Source organism: Chaetura pelagica, unplaced genomic scaffold (assembly GCF_000747805.2).
Source record: "Chaetura pelagica isolate M959 unplaced genomic scaffold, ChaPel_1.0 scaffold66, whole genome shotgun sequence".
In the NCBI taxonomy this organism is placed as follows: domain Eukaryota; kingdom Metazoa; phylum Chordata; class Aves; order Apodiformes; family Apodidae; genus Chaetura; species Chaetura pelagica.
Window position 1 is genome coordinate 838,657 of NW_009953811.1, and position 16,614 is coordinate 855,270.

General features: G+C 35.6%; 1 protein-coding gene across 1 annotated transcript in view; it reads right to left on the minus strand.

The window, feature by feature from the left end:
- Window positions 1-16,614, minus strand: part of SEMA3E (sema domain, immunoglobulin domain (Ig), short basic domain, secreted, (semaphorin) 3E) — a 144,239-nt gene that overhangs the window by 27,704 nt on the left and 99,921 nt on the right. The window contains exons 5-8 of the mRNA XM_010001253.1: window positions 12,213-12,306; window positions 5,106-5,225; window positions 3,022-3,164; window positions 186-300 (exon numbers count right to left, since the gene is read on the minus strand). Of these exons, the coding sequence (XP_009999555.1) occupies window positions 186-300; window positions 3,022-3,164; window positions 5,106-5,225; window positions 12,213-12,306 (472 nt within the window). The remainder of the gene's footprint in view (window positions 1-185; window positions 301-3,021; window positions 3,165-5,105; window positions 5,226-12,212; window positions 12,307-16,614) is intronic.

Consider the following 16,614-nt stretch of genomic DNA (forward strand, 5'->3'; position numbering starts at 1 on the left):
TTTAAAAGGCATTATTGATGATAGCCAACTCTGTATGTATGGAACTTCATCTAAATTGGAAACAAATGCTTACAGCCATTCCCTGGTAATGAATACACAAACAATATTTGACAGTAAGATGTGTTATCATCAAAGTGTTGGTTTTGTATGGTGGTTTTCAGTTTATTGTTATCTAGGATACTTACCTAATTCATCAAAATAAGTATCAATTCCGTTTCTCCCTGGCACAGAGCAAACTAGCCTGGTTTTGAGGAAAGTGCTCCATTTATTCACGAGCATTCTTTGGCCTCCCATGTCATTCTGCAGAGAAAGAAACAAATGCTGATGGTAATTTGAATGAGTAAGTCTAGAAGCACAAACTTCTCTGCTGAATTAGCTGCTCATTGTATCTTTTAATGTCAAAAGCATGCATTTTAAAACGCCATGTCTGTTACTAGCATTATTTATCTGGAGTCAGTTTTCAAGTGGGACTGCACTGATCAGGTCCAGGTCTCATTAAGAGCTGTGGTTATATAAGAACTTTTTTGTTAATTCTATACTTCACCCACGGATAGGTTTAACTATACAGCTGTTGTAAAGCCTCCTTACATCTCAGTTTTGTTAACTGGTTGTACAAGAGTACATTAGCAAAATGTAGCTTTGCTTTAGGAGCTCAGTGCAGGGTTAGATCAACAGACTCAGAAACTGAAGCTCTGAATGTATCTATAGAGCTGGTACAGCTGGGGCAAGTCTGAGGCAAGTGTCTACATGTTGTTCTAACAATTTCCTAACAACTGTAAATAATTCCCTCTTTGCTATGGCTGTCTCACCTTTTTCTTGCAATTGCAACTGTTCAACTGCCAAGAAAAGGGGGCACTTAGTACTTCTTAGTAATTGGGTTCTGTAACCTTTGGGTAGCATCCTCAGAGCTATGGTCTTATATTCCAATTGACTGTGTAACTACAGGCTCTCTGTTAGGCTTGTAAAACACCCCTCATAACTTCATTCTAATCTAGTGAAATTAATTTCACTTTCCTTAGTTTTCACATTGAGATCTTACAAAAGGAGATATTTTTTTTCCTCAGAAAAGTAGAAATATACAGAGTGGGTACCTGATACAGCTCAGATTAAAACGTAAAAACTGAGGAAAAAAAAGTCAGTTCTTGAGTCACCAGCAAGCTAGTTTTTGTATTCATTAAATCATAGCATATGGCTGTGAGGTTAATGATAAGGGATTCGGAGTTTTGGATAAGTGGAAGAATAAGATCTGTGGGATTTTTGGTTTAACCCATGGCTAGAGATAAGACATTCAGGTTGATATATTTCAGACTAAAGGGAACTATTAAAATAATCTATTCAGACATCTACCAGAACATAGGCCAAAGAATCCTACTTCAGATCTTGATTCAGACTTGAATTTAGAAATCCAACTGGCTTTGTGAACATTAATGTCTTCAGCTGGAATTTGGTAGTTTACATACTTCAGATGCTTTAAATTATACATGTGTACTCCTTAAGAAATTTTAATAGGTATTATCATGGTAAGAATATGTGATATACTATACATTGAGGTGACAGAAGGTTTTTAACTTGTATCTTGCTCTTTTACCAATACTTTTAGGAATGTATCCCCTACAGTTAGGAGGGGGAGTGCATTTTTTTTTCCAGAAACAAAATCAGATGCCAAGAAATAAACTTCTCATTCCTTCCTTTAATCAAGCACATGTAGTTGCAATGGGAATGGGAGAGCTCCTCTCATCAGTCTTACCCTAGCTCAATTAATAGAAATGGAATGCACCCAAACTTCATCAGTTGTTCAGAGAGGACCAATTATGGGCAGCTTAATCTGGGAGATCATATGTTAACAGTGCTTTTCTCCAGTAACTGCCCAAGATCTCTTTCCTGTGAGTGAGACATGGGAGCCAACAGGAGCCTGGATCAAGAAACCGGGAGTGTGGCCTGAGTAGGAAACAGATAATTGTGCAGGGCAGTGAAGGGAAACAAGGTCTTTCCTCATTATTTTTCTGCTCCTTCTGGTTAACCTTATTCCTGGCTGTGATAATAATTTGCTGGACAATTCAATCTTTTGTTCTAGTTTCCTATCTGCACTATTTTCTGTAGTTGCTGTTGAGAAGAAGAGGAATGAGAAATGAAATTAAAACATTAATGTGCTACTATTTATAAAACACTCTACTCATGGTTGACATTTCACTCCTTTTATCACTTATGCATTAGATGGAGGTTTTCAAAATTTACAGAAGTACTGAATGGTTGGATTTGGCAGGGATCTTTGGAGATTGCCTAGTCCAACTGCCCTGCTCAGAGGAAATTTCTGCTCAGCAAATTGCTGAGGTCTGTGTCCAGTCAGGTTTTGAATATCTCCAGTGATGCAGCCTCTGGGCAACCTGTGTCAATGTTCAACCACCCTGGCAAGAAGAAAATGTTTTCTTACATTCAGATGGAATTTTATGTGTTTCAATCTGTACCCATTACCTCTTTTTTCTGTCCGTCTCTCTGATAGGGTAGCCATCGACCCTGCACAAATGAAGGTAACTTCAGTTACCTTGCAGACAGAATAGGAAGGCAAGGGGGAACATCAGAGAACTGGTGGCTGAGCTGGTCCTGTCTCTGGGAATGTTAGGGGACATCAATTTAAGTCAACTGTGAGAGCTGCAAGAGGCCCTGGACCTACAGCCAGTACTAAGGGTGACGGAACCCTGATCTGAGCTGATAATATGGATGTTAAGAGAGTCCTGTGGGCAACTGCTGTTGCTGTTACTACGTATCAGCACAAAGAGAGGGAGCTGAATAATGGGATTTCTGAACTTTGCTGTCAGCAAAATTCAGCTTCATGCCCAGATTTCAGGTTGCTTTTGGATTTTTTAATGCTTGGGGCTGTTTAGTTGTAGGGTTTTCATTCAGATCTACCACTTGCCTTCACATACCTCAACAGATGCTGTACTTGCCTGCAGGAAAAGGACCGAAGAAAGGAGCATACTTTTTTTTTTAAATGTAGCTGGGAAATCAGAAAAAGGACCTTACCGCACATACACGGCCCACGCGGGTATAAATGGCGTGAGTGTTTGTCTCAGCCTCTAATGCTTTTTCAGTAAAGAAGAAATACACTTTGTTATCATCATGGTCTTCATTGTCAGGAATCATGTATGAGCCAACAAATTTTGGTTCTTTAAAAGAAAACAAAATTTAATAGAATTCAATTTTATTAAAACATTCTCTTATCTTTTTTTTTAATCCTTAAAATCATCTGGTAACAAAGGAAAAAAATATAGAATCAGGGCTTTGTCAGTCAGGGAACTACCTAAGGGGATTAGGGTGATAGAAATAGGAAAAAAAATATATCTTTTTTTTTGGTTGGTGGGTAGCTATAAAACATGTGGAATACATTAATGTTGAACTATTTTTATAGTTCCAATTCACAAATCAATATTCCTGTGTATGAATGAAAGAAAAAGACCCTTTTTCCAGTACCGTTCTCTGGGGTTTATATTTTTTAATTTGGTTTAGGCTAAAACCTGTTAGTAATATTCATATAAAAGTCTCTCTGATCCCATACCAACCAGATGTAGGCATGCCAATTTTGGACAAACAGAAAAAGCTCTGGTAGTTCAATGAATAGATGTTATACAAACATATATATTCATAGATAGAAGGTGCATTGTCTGTCATAAAATAAAAAGGTCATTTTTTCTGCTTTGACATTTAGCTGCAAAGTTGAAACCTAAGTTCAGACTTCAGTCCATGCCTGTGTACCCTTTAACCACACAGCAAGCAGAGCTGTGAGTTATTTCATCTCATGGAATTGTAGCAAAATTTTTACAAGTTTTTTTCTATGAGAATGTCATTCATACAATTATTAAGATTTCCCAAGAAGCTGAGGGTAGTGTAAATATTTTCGAACTTCATATTCTCTATGAAAACAGTAATTGCATTTTAAGATATTGATACAGCACTTACTGGTTTTCAGAAGAGTTTTTAATATGCATTTAAAAATACTCCCTTTCTGCAAATTTAAATTTCAAGCATAGACCAAATGTAAATGAAAGTTTGAGGCCAGAATGTAGAGAAACCTGTATTTAAAATATTGGAGAGGAGAAGAGAGGAGAGGGGAGACTTGAGTTGCATATTGTGAACATCAACCTGATTGTTGCTATCAATATATATATCCAGTCTAAGCACTCTGTTCAGCAAGGCTCTAAGTATTGGACTCAGACTAATGTAGGAATCTTCTAAATGCTTTTTTTTTTTTTTTTTTTTTGCTTTTTTTTTTTTAATAAAAGAAAAAAGAGAGAAAGGAAAAAAGTATTTAATTTACACTTAGGTCAGATTCATGTAGGAAAAATTATGCAACAGAACTATTTTTTCTCTTCTGATTTTGGAATTTGACATTTGAGAGAAAGAACGTCTATGTCCTCTCACTGAAATTATGATCATCTTATGAATCACTATAAAAGGAAATTAATATAAATTTCACATGGAAGAGTATGAAACAATTTTTAAACTTCCCAGCACATGATTTATTCAATATTTTTTCTTGTGGAATATTTTAATTTTCTTCTTTAAAATTACCTACTTTCACTTTTTATTTCATTTAACTGTATGAACATCTTATGTTTATTGCATGACATCTCTTTACAATACAATTTGGGAAAGTTTTATTGCAATTTAAAGCTAAAATGATCTCATCTAGAAAAAAAATATTGTGTTCTAATTAGAAATTCTCATTAATTAAAAAGAGAATTTAAAAATATTATTTTAATTCTATCTTGGCATATCATGAAGTAGTTTAGTATATTCAGGTTATAGATTGAAATAAAATTTAAAAGGGAAAAGTAAAGGATTTAAAAGTTCCACTTATTAAATCCAATGTGTAATTAAAGATTTAAATTTGTTTATCCTGGTGGTTGAGGTGGCTCCTGAAAATGTTCATGAAAAAAATATAGTTGAAACAAATGCATCTTCAGAGGGATATACATATATGCATATATATATATACATATATATATATGCATATACATATGTATTAGTGATATCTTTTTCATTTCTAGTTAAACAGAAATTCTGTGGTCATCCAAAATGCCTCAGGTTCTTCCTTCTCCTTCCCGTACCTTTCAAGAGGCGCTCACTATCAGGTTCAGTTCGGAGATGGACCATGCGATTCATGGTGCGAAACAGAGCAGCATCTCTTCCCCAGTAGTCACTGTAGAGACCAGTGAAAAGTTCACCACCTGCAGACCACACATTAAAAAACAAAACCAAAACAATTTGATAGTGGCCTACTTTTTAATTTAATTGTAAATGACAGGAACTTCATTACAAAAGGCTCTTTAGTGTTTGCTGAAATTCAGGTAAGAAGGCAAGCCAGTAGACTTCATACAGTTTGAGGAGCATGTGGGCATTATTCCTGATGGCACCAAAACATTTACTGTTGGAACAGCATGAGGACAAGAACTGTAAATTTCATTAATGGACTTGGATTCATTTTCAAAATGAATTACTTTGGGATTGATTCACACACAAAACATGAAGGTACTAAATTCACATTTAAACACATCTAACAGAATAACATCTGCCACATCAGGCATCTAAATTCAAAGATCTCACCGTCACTCAGTTAATGTCCGGCCTTAGATACCTACCCTTTCTTGGCACCTACATTTTCACAAGTGCAACGACTCTGACCAATGGTTTGATTCTGAGCACTTCAGACATACCCTGGTCTTGCTAATGAGAAGCAACACGTCAATTTGTCCCCGAACTGGAAGGGCCATGTTAGGTTCATGAGGAGGAAGAAACAGGGCCAGAAAATGGGATGTAAATGTAGGAGCAGGTTTCAGAGGATGCAATGCAAAGAAAAGAATAGTGTCGGCTACACCAAACCACTGATTTGGGCTACACTGCATGGATACAGCTCAGGGAGAAATCAACCTGAATCCACACATTAGAGCTCAAACAGAGGAGTGTTTCCTGAACACAGCTACCAGATCTAGCTCTGTGCAAAACATGGCTGAAAAAGAGATTGATTAGTGAAGCACATCTAGAGAATGCTGAAGGGCTAGATGCAGTTATCTCCCCAGCTGGAGAGATAAGAAGCAGTACCTGCTACTTTAGAAGTGATTTCTATAAACAGATGATTTATTAGGCTGAGAGCATTTTTCAGTCAGCCCACTGGAGCTTTTCCACTTTAACTTAAATAACTACACTTTGAGTATTGCTTGCTGGCTGAGTGGCTTAGGTTGTTCATTGGACAGAGAAAATAGCCTATTTTTCTCTGTTTCAGCAATAACATGTTTTCATATCACAGAATCACAGAATTATCAAAAGTTGGAAGGGACCTTTAAGAGTCTGTCTAGTCCAACTCCCCCGCTAAGGCAGGATTCATACGACCACGTAACACAGGACTGCATCCAGGTGGCTTTTGAATATCTCCAAAGAAGGGAATTCCACAAAGTCTCTGTGCAGTGTGTCCCAGTGCTCTGTTAGCCTCACATTAAAGAAGTTTTTTTATCATATTTAAATGGAACTTCCTGTGTTCCAGTTTGTGCCTGTTGCCCCTTCTCCTGTCACTGGAACTACTGAAGAGTCTGGCTCCCTCCTCATTGCACCCACTCTTTAGATACTTACCAGCATTAATAAGGTCTCCCCTCAGCCTATTCTTCTCCAGGCTAAAGAGTCTGGCTCTCTCAGCCTCTTCTCATAAGAGAGATGCTCAAATCCCCCAGTCATCTTTGTTGCCCTCTGCTGGGCTCTGTCTAGTAGTTCCCTGTCTTAAACTGGGGAGCCCAGAACTGGATCCAGTCTCCAGCTGTGGCCTTAGATTAGAAATGTTTAAGGCCCATTTTAAGAAGCAGAACGTTATTGTCACTAGGTGGCATCCTTATGTTAGAAAATAACGCATCAGGAATTAAACTGCACAAGAGGAAAATCAATTATTTCCAGTTTGTGGCTAATCTTAGTGGTTTCAGTGACACAGCTTCCAAGCCCCTAATCAAAATAAACATGACTCATCCATTCAAATAACATTTGCTGGCATTTATAAGGGATTACAGCAAAAGCAAGAATTATTCTTGTTTGTCTCCCTCCAAGTACAAATTTTGTTTCTCTTAAGAGGTATATGTGAATTGAATGGCACTGTAAATCTAAATAATGGTTCTGAAAAGATTGTTATTTAGCAGCTGGGGCTGGTTCAGACACTTTTGCTGATTTGGAGCTGAGCATAATTTTGCCTTATGCTTCATTATATAGACAATGGATATTGCCTTGTAAAACGCATGGTCATGATTTAGTGTAAATATTGTCAAGTGAAATGAGAACTAAGTACAAATTTTAGTAGACAATAAGGTTACACAAAACTAATAGAGAGCTTTATTTTTTAAACAACACAGAGCTGGCTAAACAACAGATTTTGCCAATGTCTGAGTAATGTTCCAAACAAGCTTTAGGACCTTAATTAATGAGTTACATTAGTCATAAATTCCCCATGAATAATTCTTTTGGAAAAATATCTCAGACTGGATGGTGTTTCTTCAACTATGGTGATGTATAATACAAAACACAGTCCTTTTATCCTTTCAACACAATGGTGAATCTTGTAAAATGCATCAGTGCAGGGCAAATTATTCATCACATATTGCTAGTGATCAGGATTGATGTTTCTAAGCCCAGATGTTCAGAGTTTTGGCTATGAAGTCTACTACTTCTATTTGGCATAGGTATAAAATGTTAGTCTGTGTAACTAACCTACTGGTCTGGCATTCAACAATATACTGAGGAAATTATCACTGAATTTATCTGTGAGATCCTGGAGGGAAAAAAAGGAAGTTCAAGTCTTGGATAGATATTGTTCCATGAAAGATATTGTATATAAACAGACATTGAATCTGATTTTTATCCTGAAGTGTTACTAAACTAAACAAAAGACAAATATGAAGTGTGAGCAGACAGTTCACCCCGCCTAAGGAAGATGATGAGACAATACTTATGAGTGTGACTGCTGTGATCTCAGCACAAGAACAATGAACATTTTTCTGGGATCTTTTGTGCTTTTGGCATTAAGATGGATGGAGTCACCATCACTGAAGGTATTTAAAAAATGTGTAGGTATGGCACTTACTGACGTGGTTTAGTGGTAGACTTGGCAGTGCTGGCTTAAAAGTTGGAGTTAATGATTCTATGTTCTTTGTACCTGCTTCAAATGTAATGTAGTATAAAGATGAGCTATTATTCATCAGTAGTCCTTATTGTATAAAATCTCCATTATATCACTTTCTACAAAGTAGACTAGCTCTGTTATGAATAAAGGGGTAAAACATAATGACTGTCATGTAAGCAGCACTTTTCATGTATTTCTTTGACTATCAGCCATTTATTACTCACATGACAACTAAAATCAGAATACCAATTCACTTTATAAGCAAGTAGTACTTTTGACAGTATAAATTCAAAATAAATTAGCTATTGCTTAGCTGGTAAACTTTATATGTGTATTTGTACTTCATGCCTGTCTCTCAAGTATTCTGTCTTGTGGTTTGAGAGAAAAACATATTTATTTTAGTACATTGTCTAGAGTAAGATAAAAGACATAAATACATTAAACTGTTTTATAACCATAAGAATGGAAAATATTACCAGAATGGATTCCCTAGATAGAAAAACATATTCAAATATAGTTTCGTTTTTTCACCACTTGTTTTTGATACATTGCAGGTAACACAACATAGACATAAACTAATTTCTCAGCTTTCAAGAGCTAGTGTGGTCTAAATTAATCAGTGTGCTGATATAAAAAATAGTTTCGGCTATTGAAAGCAGATGGGAGAGTTCATTAGAAATAGAAGCCCTGAAGTTTTATATGCCATTTATCTAAACATATACAATTTGCTCAGTCTGACTGCCATCAAACAGCTATTCTGTTTCCTGATGCTGACAATAAATTACTAAATCTTAATTGTTCACAAATTGAGGAGTTCATCCTAAGCTACTTTACCACTGGGTCAGATAACCTATAATAAAATTTATGACAGCATGGTTATACAGTTTTAAAGCCAAGTCACGAACTATTGTTTGCCCAAAGTGGGTATTTTAACTGATTTGTTGAAATACATGAAGAGATACAGAACAAGACATTCTCTTGCTTCCTACATTAAACTAACTGAACCTGGTTCTAATTAGTGATGGTGCAAATGATCTTTTAAGATCGAGATTTTAAAGTTTTAAACTTTTATCAGTGGTGTAAAAAGTTTCCTTGTTAGTCTAATCCTCACTGTTAATCAGTAGCCGTGGTAGTGTAGGCTGCTGTGTTAATTTCAGTTGCAGAGGTGGAAGCAGGTTTTGAATTGTTCAGTGAAGAATAAAAGGATGCTGGGATGTTAAAGCCTTCACTAACAGGTTTGCATAAACCTGTTCAAGGACACTGATGTTGACTGAGCCTAAATGGGAGAGTGGAGGCAACTCTGGATGCAGCCTCCAAGATTATGCTAACTCCATAACAACAGTGGATTTCATTTTCTAAGAATATTGGAACGCATGAAGAAGAAGGGAACCTCTAAACATTGGAGAAAAGACTGGAAGACCAATCCTGGAGAGTGTGTGCTATAGTTGTCATCTCCTGTCATGAGATCACAGTCATCATGAACTGGAATTAGGGCTCAGCTGAACGAAGGTGCATCCCTTCCTTCGGAGTGCAACTGGCATTAGAGGTTTCAAATCATAGAATGGTTTGGGTTGGAAGAGACCTTAAAGATCATTTAGTTCCAACCCCCCTGCATGGGCAGGGACACCTCCCACTAGATCAGGTTGCTCAAAGCCCCATCCAACCTCTCTTACATCAATTAGAATATTCTTTCATATTTACCATATTCACATCTCTGTCTTCTACCCTCTTCAAATGGATACCTACAGATATATAATATATATCTGGAGTCTAAGGTGCAGCATTAATTCTGTTTATTCTGTAAACTCCAAGTCCCTGGTTAGTAAATGTTTTTAGGATATAGTAGAATACGTGAATCACAGAATCGTAGAATGCCAGGTTGGAAAGGACCTCAAGGATCATTTGGTCCAACCTTTCTAGGAACTACTATAGTTTACATGACATGGCTCAGCACCTTGTCAATCTGAGACTTTAAACTGAGCAATGTGGGGGAAATGGAAATACAAACTTTTTTAGGATATTTTCCTAGGCGTTCAAATTGTTTTAATTCCAATAGTATAAAAATATAGAAGCATAAAAAACACAATTAACTCTTTGAAGAATTTTGCTGTGCTTTAAAAATACCATTCTATGATCACTTGCAATTACAGAATTCCCAATGGAGGTCTAGAAAAACAGTGTCCAAATACCTTTCTCAGGTCATATTAATTTTGATGTAGGGGTGAAAGTTCGTCTGATATGGTGTTAGATCAATGATCTGATAATATATATATTATTTTCTCCTGTTAGTCTTGCTATGTTACAGAGTTCTTAGCTTTGTGAGCTTGATTTTATAAGACTTTGTCCATGGATGTCCAAGACTCTCATTAACATTTAACAGGGAAGGGTTTATTTAATGGATTTCTCTTTCTTAAAAAACTGTGAGGATCTATAGGACCTCCCATAATCCAGGCAAAATAATGAATAGGCCAGAAACACAAGGGCTAACCATTAGTCTTGAAGTTCTCAGTGGGACAATCTGTCTTCCATTTAAGCAAATAATATTCACATTGATCTCAGAGTAGGAACATGATCAGGTTAATTTATTTACTTCTGCCAGAGGAAAAGTTGAGCAGGACTTCAAAATTAGGCCATGAGGTTTCAGGTCTACAGCAAACTCCATGGGATGATCTTTGTTCCCAGGCTGAGCTAAGACTGGAATCTGTTAAAAACTGTAGAAACAATTTAAAAATAAGGGTGGAAGAAAAGCGTAACAATCTGTGCTTCATGGATTTTGGAACGTGAGTCAAAATATAGCAGTTTTTATTCTAATTATTTCATGGCTTCTTAACCCACTAACTCTTAAGAATATGAGCTGTAATGTTTTAATACTTTTTTAAATGGAATTGAACACTATTTTGATAAATTGCTGCAAGTTTAAAGATTTGGCACTACTCATGAAGATTCTTCTTGTAAGCAATTTGTTATTAAGAAGGAACAAATAAACCTAGCATGTAAAAATACATCTCTTACTCATGACCAATATTTCCTTATCACCATGGGTGAACTATGTCATTATAGTTGATAATCAGAGACTATAGCTGTCTGATTTTAATATATGAAGTCAAATATAAGTATCAAAGGGCCCTAAAATCCTCTAACCTTTTTACCCCTGAAAAGCTGATAATATTTTTTATATTTATAATCTTATTTCTATATCTTTCTTTTAATGACTATAACCTTTGAATGCTCAGGTTTTATTTAATTTGTATTTTCTAAAACCAGGAGTCACTGTGTTTCTCCCTAAGTCTATCTAGCTTTCACCCTTTACCTGCTATTCCAGTTTATTTTTAGTCAATGTACTATAAAATTGTCCACAATGTGTTTGTTTGATGTCACAAAATGTTTTCAGGAAACGTTAGAGAGGAAAAAACATATGTTTTGCTCTTCTGCACCTTGAAAGGTCCCAGCCCTGCAGTGATATACTTACCAGCAGGGCACAGAGGAACACTATTTCAGCACAGCTTTCTGGCCCTGCAGGACTTAGACTGAATTCTATATTTAGAACCGTCAAGTATAAGATCAACTCTCCTAACAGAGATTGCATAGTTTTGTTAGAAGGTAGCATTGAGAAAACATCTAATTTATCTCAAAACATATAATTTCTATAAACAATAAATGCTTGTGAAAGTGAAGTGAAATTCACATTTTTACAAATGTTTGTTACTCAGATTATTTCTTGGTACTAATTGTTGTGTATTTCTCTCAGTGATGTAAAAGACTAAAATAGACATAATGCTTTGCTTTGAAGGACAGCAGGAAACTACTGTTTCCAAAGTGACACAACAGTCAATGACACCTTCAGGATGGCACGTGTCATATAACATCTACTCACTTCAGTGAGATCCCTTTCTGGAGCTAATGCTGCCTGGGATGTAATATTCATGTGGGCATCAGCATGAGGATTAAGTCTGACATGTGGAAGGTTACAAGAGAAGACTGACACCACTTTGGTGTGCTGAAGAAAGAGACTCAGAATGATAGATTGAAAGGACCGTGAAGCTTGTGACATAAAGATCATTACCAATTAAGATGGAGGTGAAGGAAGAACTGGGGTCAAAAGGGCACCTGCCTCGTCCTCTCTCAAATTTGTGCGATTCCAGTTGAAACAGATGATCCTTTAAGAAAAAAAAAAAAAAAAAAAAAAAAAAAAAATCACAGAAAACAGCATAAACCTCCAAGCAAACAAAAATGCCCTTAGAGATGAGCTTTAACTTTGTTACACTTTTGAAATGGATTGACTGTATTAAGGAGAAAACACAATTATGCTTGATTACTGATGTACTTGCAAAAATTATCTGGATTTTTACAAATCACCTTTGTGTGTGCACTGCCCAAAAACCATCATTAAAATATGCACTAAAATTGAATTTTTTTCATTTCCATATAAGCAGGGAGCGAAGATTCCCCAATCTTTTCTCCACATCACCTCAACATTAAATAGATATCTAGGTATGGAAAGTGTTCTCCCTCTTTAAACATTTTTTTCCAGTAGTTGTTAAATATATCATGCACTGTTATCTTATCTTGGTAGCTTTGAGAGGTTTATATATATATTCTCATAAAAGTATGCTCAGGAATGAATCCCCAGTTGTAGTTTTCAGAGCAGATGTAATTTAACAGAATGTCAGTATAAAAAGAATATTGACAACTTAGTTTAATTTGTCTGTATAAGGCTTTAAAGGCTGAGATAGAATTTACAGTTTAAATTTTCATTTGTAATGCTACATTTATCTCAAACTTCTCAAAATAGCTTATTCATAGTTTATTAAAATATCATGTAATAACACCATATTCTTAAATGTATATATTAAGAGAAAAACATACCACAAAATATAGATAGGGGAAAAGATAAGGGCAAATAGATAGAAAACTATGAAAACTTGCTAAAAACTATGCCACATATCTATCAAGTGTGTGACTAGTAAACATTTTGATAGTCTAGGAGTCCCGGTTCTGTTAACAGTTCTACTCAAAAGTCTGCTGAAGTGCAGGTTATATCAATATATTGGATAAATGCAAGCTACCTGTTCAGCAAACTAATCTCAAGTTTATATTGCTAATAGACTACAGAAAATGTTTTGTGAGGCATAATGTTACATGTGATAGGATCCCAAACTCCCCAGAATTTTGAGAAGGATCTGCCTGGATCTCTCCCTTACAGCAAACACTCTAACTAGGTCCAAGAGGCCTTCTAACCATAAAAATCGGGTTTTAGTATATCTGAATTTCAGGTCTTTATGAGCATAACTCAGTATTCACACAGAAAAAAATACCAACAAAAACAAAGCTCACTATACCTCGACTGGATAAAACAGCACCTTGGTTGTCCTTTTTTTAAGTGCATGTAGTCCTTATGTCATTACAGCAGGTTCTTTTTTCTGCTGTTGGTTACAATCATGTAATTTTGGGAGGCTGTAGGACATGCAGCTTGGTCCCAAAAATTTTGCTTTCAGAGATACAGAAACCCGATTATGTGTCTGCTCTCAGCAATGTTTTGTCCATACTCTCCTTCAGATCAGTCACCTATGCCTATCCAACCCACCCTACAACCTTACTAATCTCTCTCTTCCCAAGCAAGTGCAATTGTCCCCAAAGAAAATATGATGTTCTCTTCAGGTAGCTCCACTCATGACAGTGATGTCCTCCTGGACAAAAAAAAACAGAACAAAACACCACAACACATAAAAGGACAAAGAAGCAAAAGAGATGCTGACAATTGCATGGGATAGAAAACTGATAAGATAGTCATAATAATAAATATTTTTTTTTAAGAAGACAGAAAAAAAGAAGATATAAGGAAAGTGGGGAAGCTCCAGAGCTATTAGTTCACTCATTGAAGAATAAGTGAATATTTCTATGCATTTCCTTGAAAACAGTTAATTTGTCATAAAGTTAATTTGTTATAAGCCCTTCCCCTTCAACACATTATTCCCTCCTTAATCCCTACATCAGCCAAGATAATGTACCTATCCTCTATTCGCATCTGCTGAATAGTACATGCCATTTTGCTGTAATTTCTAATAAAAAAGTAAGATTCCCATTAGTTAAAGACTTTCTATAAAAATGGAATGAAATTCAGAATGCAGTTCTGGAAAAATAGGACGCTTCAAGTCTAAGTGAAAAATCAACCCTAAAATAAAAACTACAAGGAAAACACATACAAAATTTAAGAAAAGGTCCTAAAACTTATGAGATGACAAAGCTTTCAGAATCTCACCTCTCCACAAGTTCCAGTGTGGGCCAAACCTTGGCACTTAAGTGTCTGATGTTAAAGCTGATACAGCAGAAAATAATCATCTTGGGTAGAGACTGATGTTGCTGGAATATTATTCTCTGCAGTATCAGCTTCAATTCCTCATCAGAAGTAACTGTTCTCCCTCTGCTCTTGGATAAATGTCAAACAATGAAGAAATATTTCTCTATGTGTGGAAATCTCAGCCCCATTCCATACTTTTCAAACTGAACATAGCAGGTATTTTTCAAAACGAAATACCACCACATTTTCAGTCAACAGGAGGAAAAGAAAGAGTAAAGTAAACTCAGGAAGGGAAAGAAAAGCCTTCTGAAGCCACGCAAGAGGACCAGGGAGTCATAATTGTAATAAATAATTATGTAAAGGAAGTATTTCTGAAAACCATCTAGTTGAGGTTGTTTATTCTGTAATCAGATGTTAAAGTTACTGATGAAAAAGTTTCTCTTCTGGTATCTGAACAAAACTAATTGTCAATGAATTTAGTAAAGAAAAACAAACAAAAAAATCAAACAAGTTTTAGAGAGAACGATGTAAAAGTGAAGAGATAAACTGAGAATTAAAATGTAACAGATCTTTCTAGTCTTAATGCTTTCTGTTCACTCTTCCCCATAGTAAAATAAAGATGAATTTGTCTATGAAGGAAAAAAGTAAGGAATTTAAACCTGATTACAGAAGAAAACCCAACATACTCAGGTAAAGTGATTAGATGCAGAAACAAAATTATTTTGAAACAATAGTTGAAGAAGTTTTAAGTTTTATTATCCATGCTTCATGATTTATAGTGTATGGTTCCTATTTTATCCTATATAAACAATAGAAACTGATATTTTTTTTGTGCTGTAGGACAACACATGAACCCCCCAGGGCATCATAAACCACATTTCATATTCAGGTCTTCCCTTGGTAAAATGTCGCTCAGAGCAGGGTATGGGAGTTTTCCAGATTATGTGGAAGGATTTTGTGTCCCTGTATCCCAAATTATAGTATCAGAATGAAAAAGCTAGTAGTGTATTTCACCATTCTCCTGAGAAGCAGAATGAAATCAATGATAAATATAAACCCATCTGTTTTAACATTCATTGCTTAAATGTGAGCAAAACAGCTAACTACATGACTATAGAATGGAAATTCTATGAATTATGTAGAATCCTTTCATTATCTACATTTTAGTAGCTGGAATTTCTGAATAAGGATCTTATCTTAAATATATAATCCTACTCTAACACTGAAGGTAGAAAAAAAATTTGGATTTCTGTGCAACTTCGAGAAGTTTTTAAGAGGATCTCACCAGTTTTGATGTAAAGCAAGATGTGTATCTCATAAATGCTTGCAGATGCATATAACTGCCTGAGAAGTCACTGAAAATGTGAGCAATGACTCCTCCAGGAAAGATTTTCAACCTTCACCTTTTAGGACAGCATACCAAATATTACATGGTTGCAATAAGTTATTCCCATCACTAGAGCAAATAACTGAAGATCAGGTGTTAGATGTGTCAACTTCCACAGGATGCTAGTTTAAGTGAAATAAGCATTGCACATTAATAATCAGCTTTGAAGGCTAATACCATAATTCTAACCCTCCTTGCTGTTTGTGACATTGGGATCCCTTGAGAAATGTCAGCGGAAAACTGACACTTTCTTAACAGATTATCCAACACAGCAATTCAACATTGCCATTTATTTTATCTGCAATTTCAGTAGTTAGGGTAAAAATTACACAAAAATACATACGGTGGGCTGGGATTGGAAGTACAAACTTTGGGGGGAAAAATGGACTTCTGGGTTTGATTTATGATACCTATGACTCATGAAACAATACACTTTCAACTATTATGAAAAAAATAATGTTGTTTAAAAAAGAATAGGAGATATTTCCAATGGCATCAAGCATTTTGCCATTAACTTGATATGAATCAATAATTTTAGACAATTAAGAATAATGTAGGATATAAATAATAACAAAAGAAAAGGTCAGTCAAAGCCATTAAAATTTAAAGACTGTATTTAACTTTTGTTGCAGAAAATTGCTTTTGTTGCAGAAAATTGCTTTCTCTAATACCAAGTGCTGCTTTACTCTGGTTCAAGACAGCATTTCTCCATGTGATTAATTTAAAACATATGCTTCCTTCCATTCCTATTCAGCAAAGTACCTAAGCCTATTCTCAACA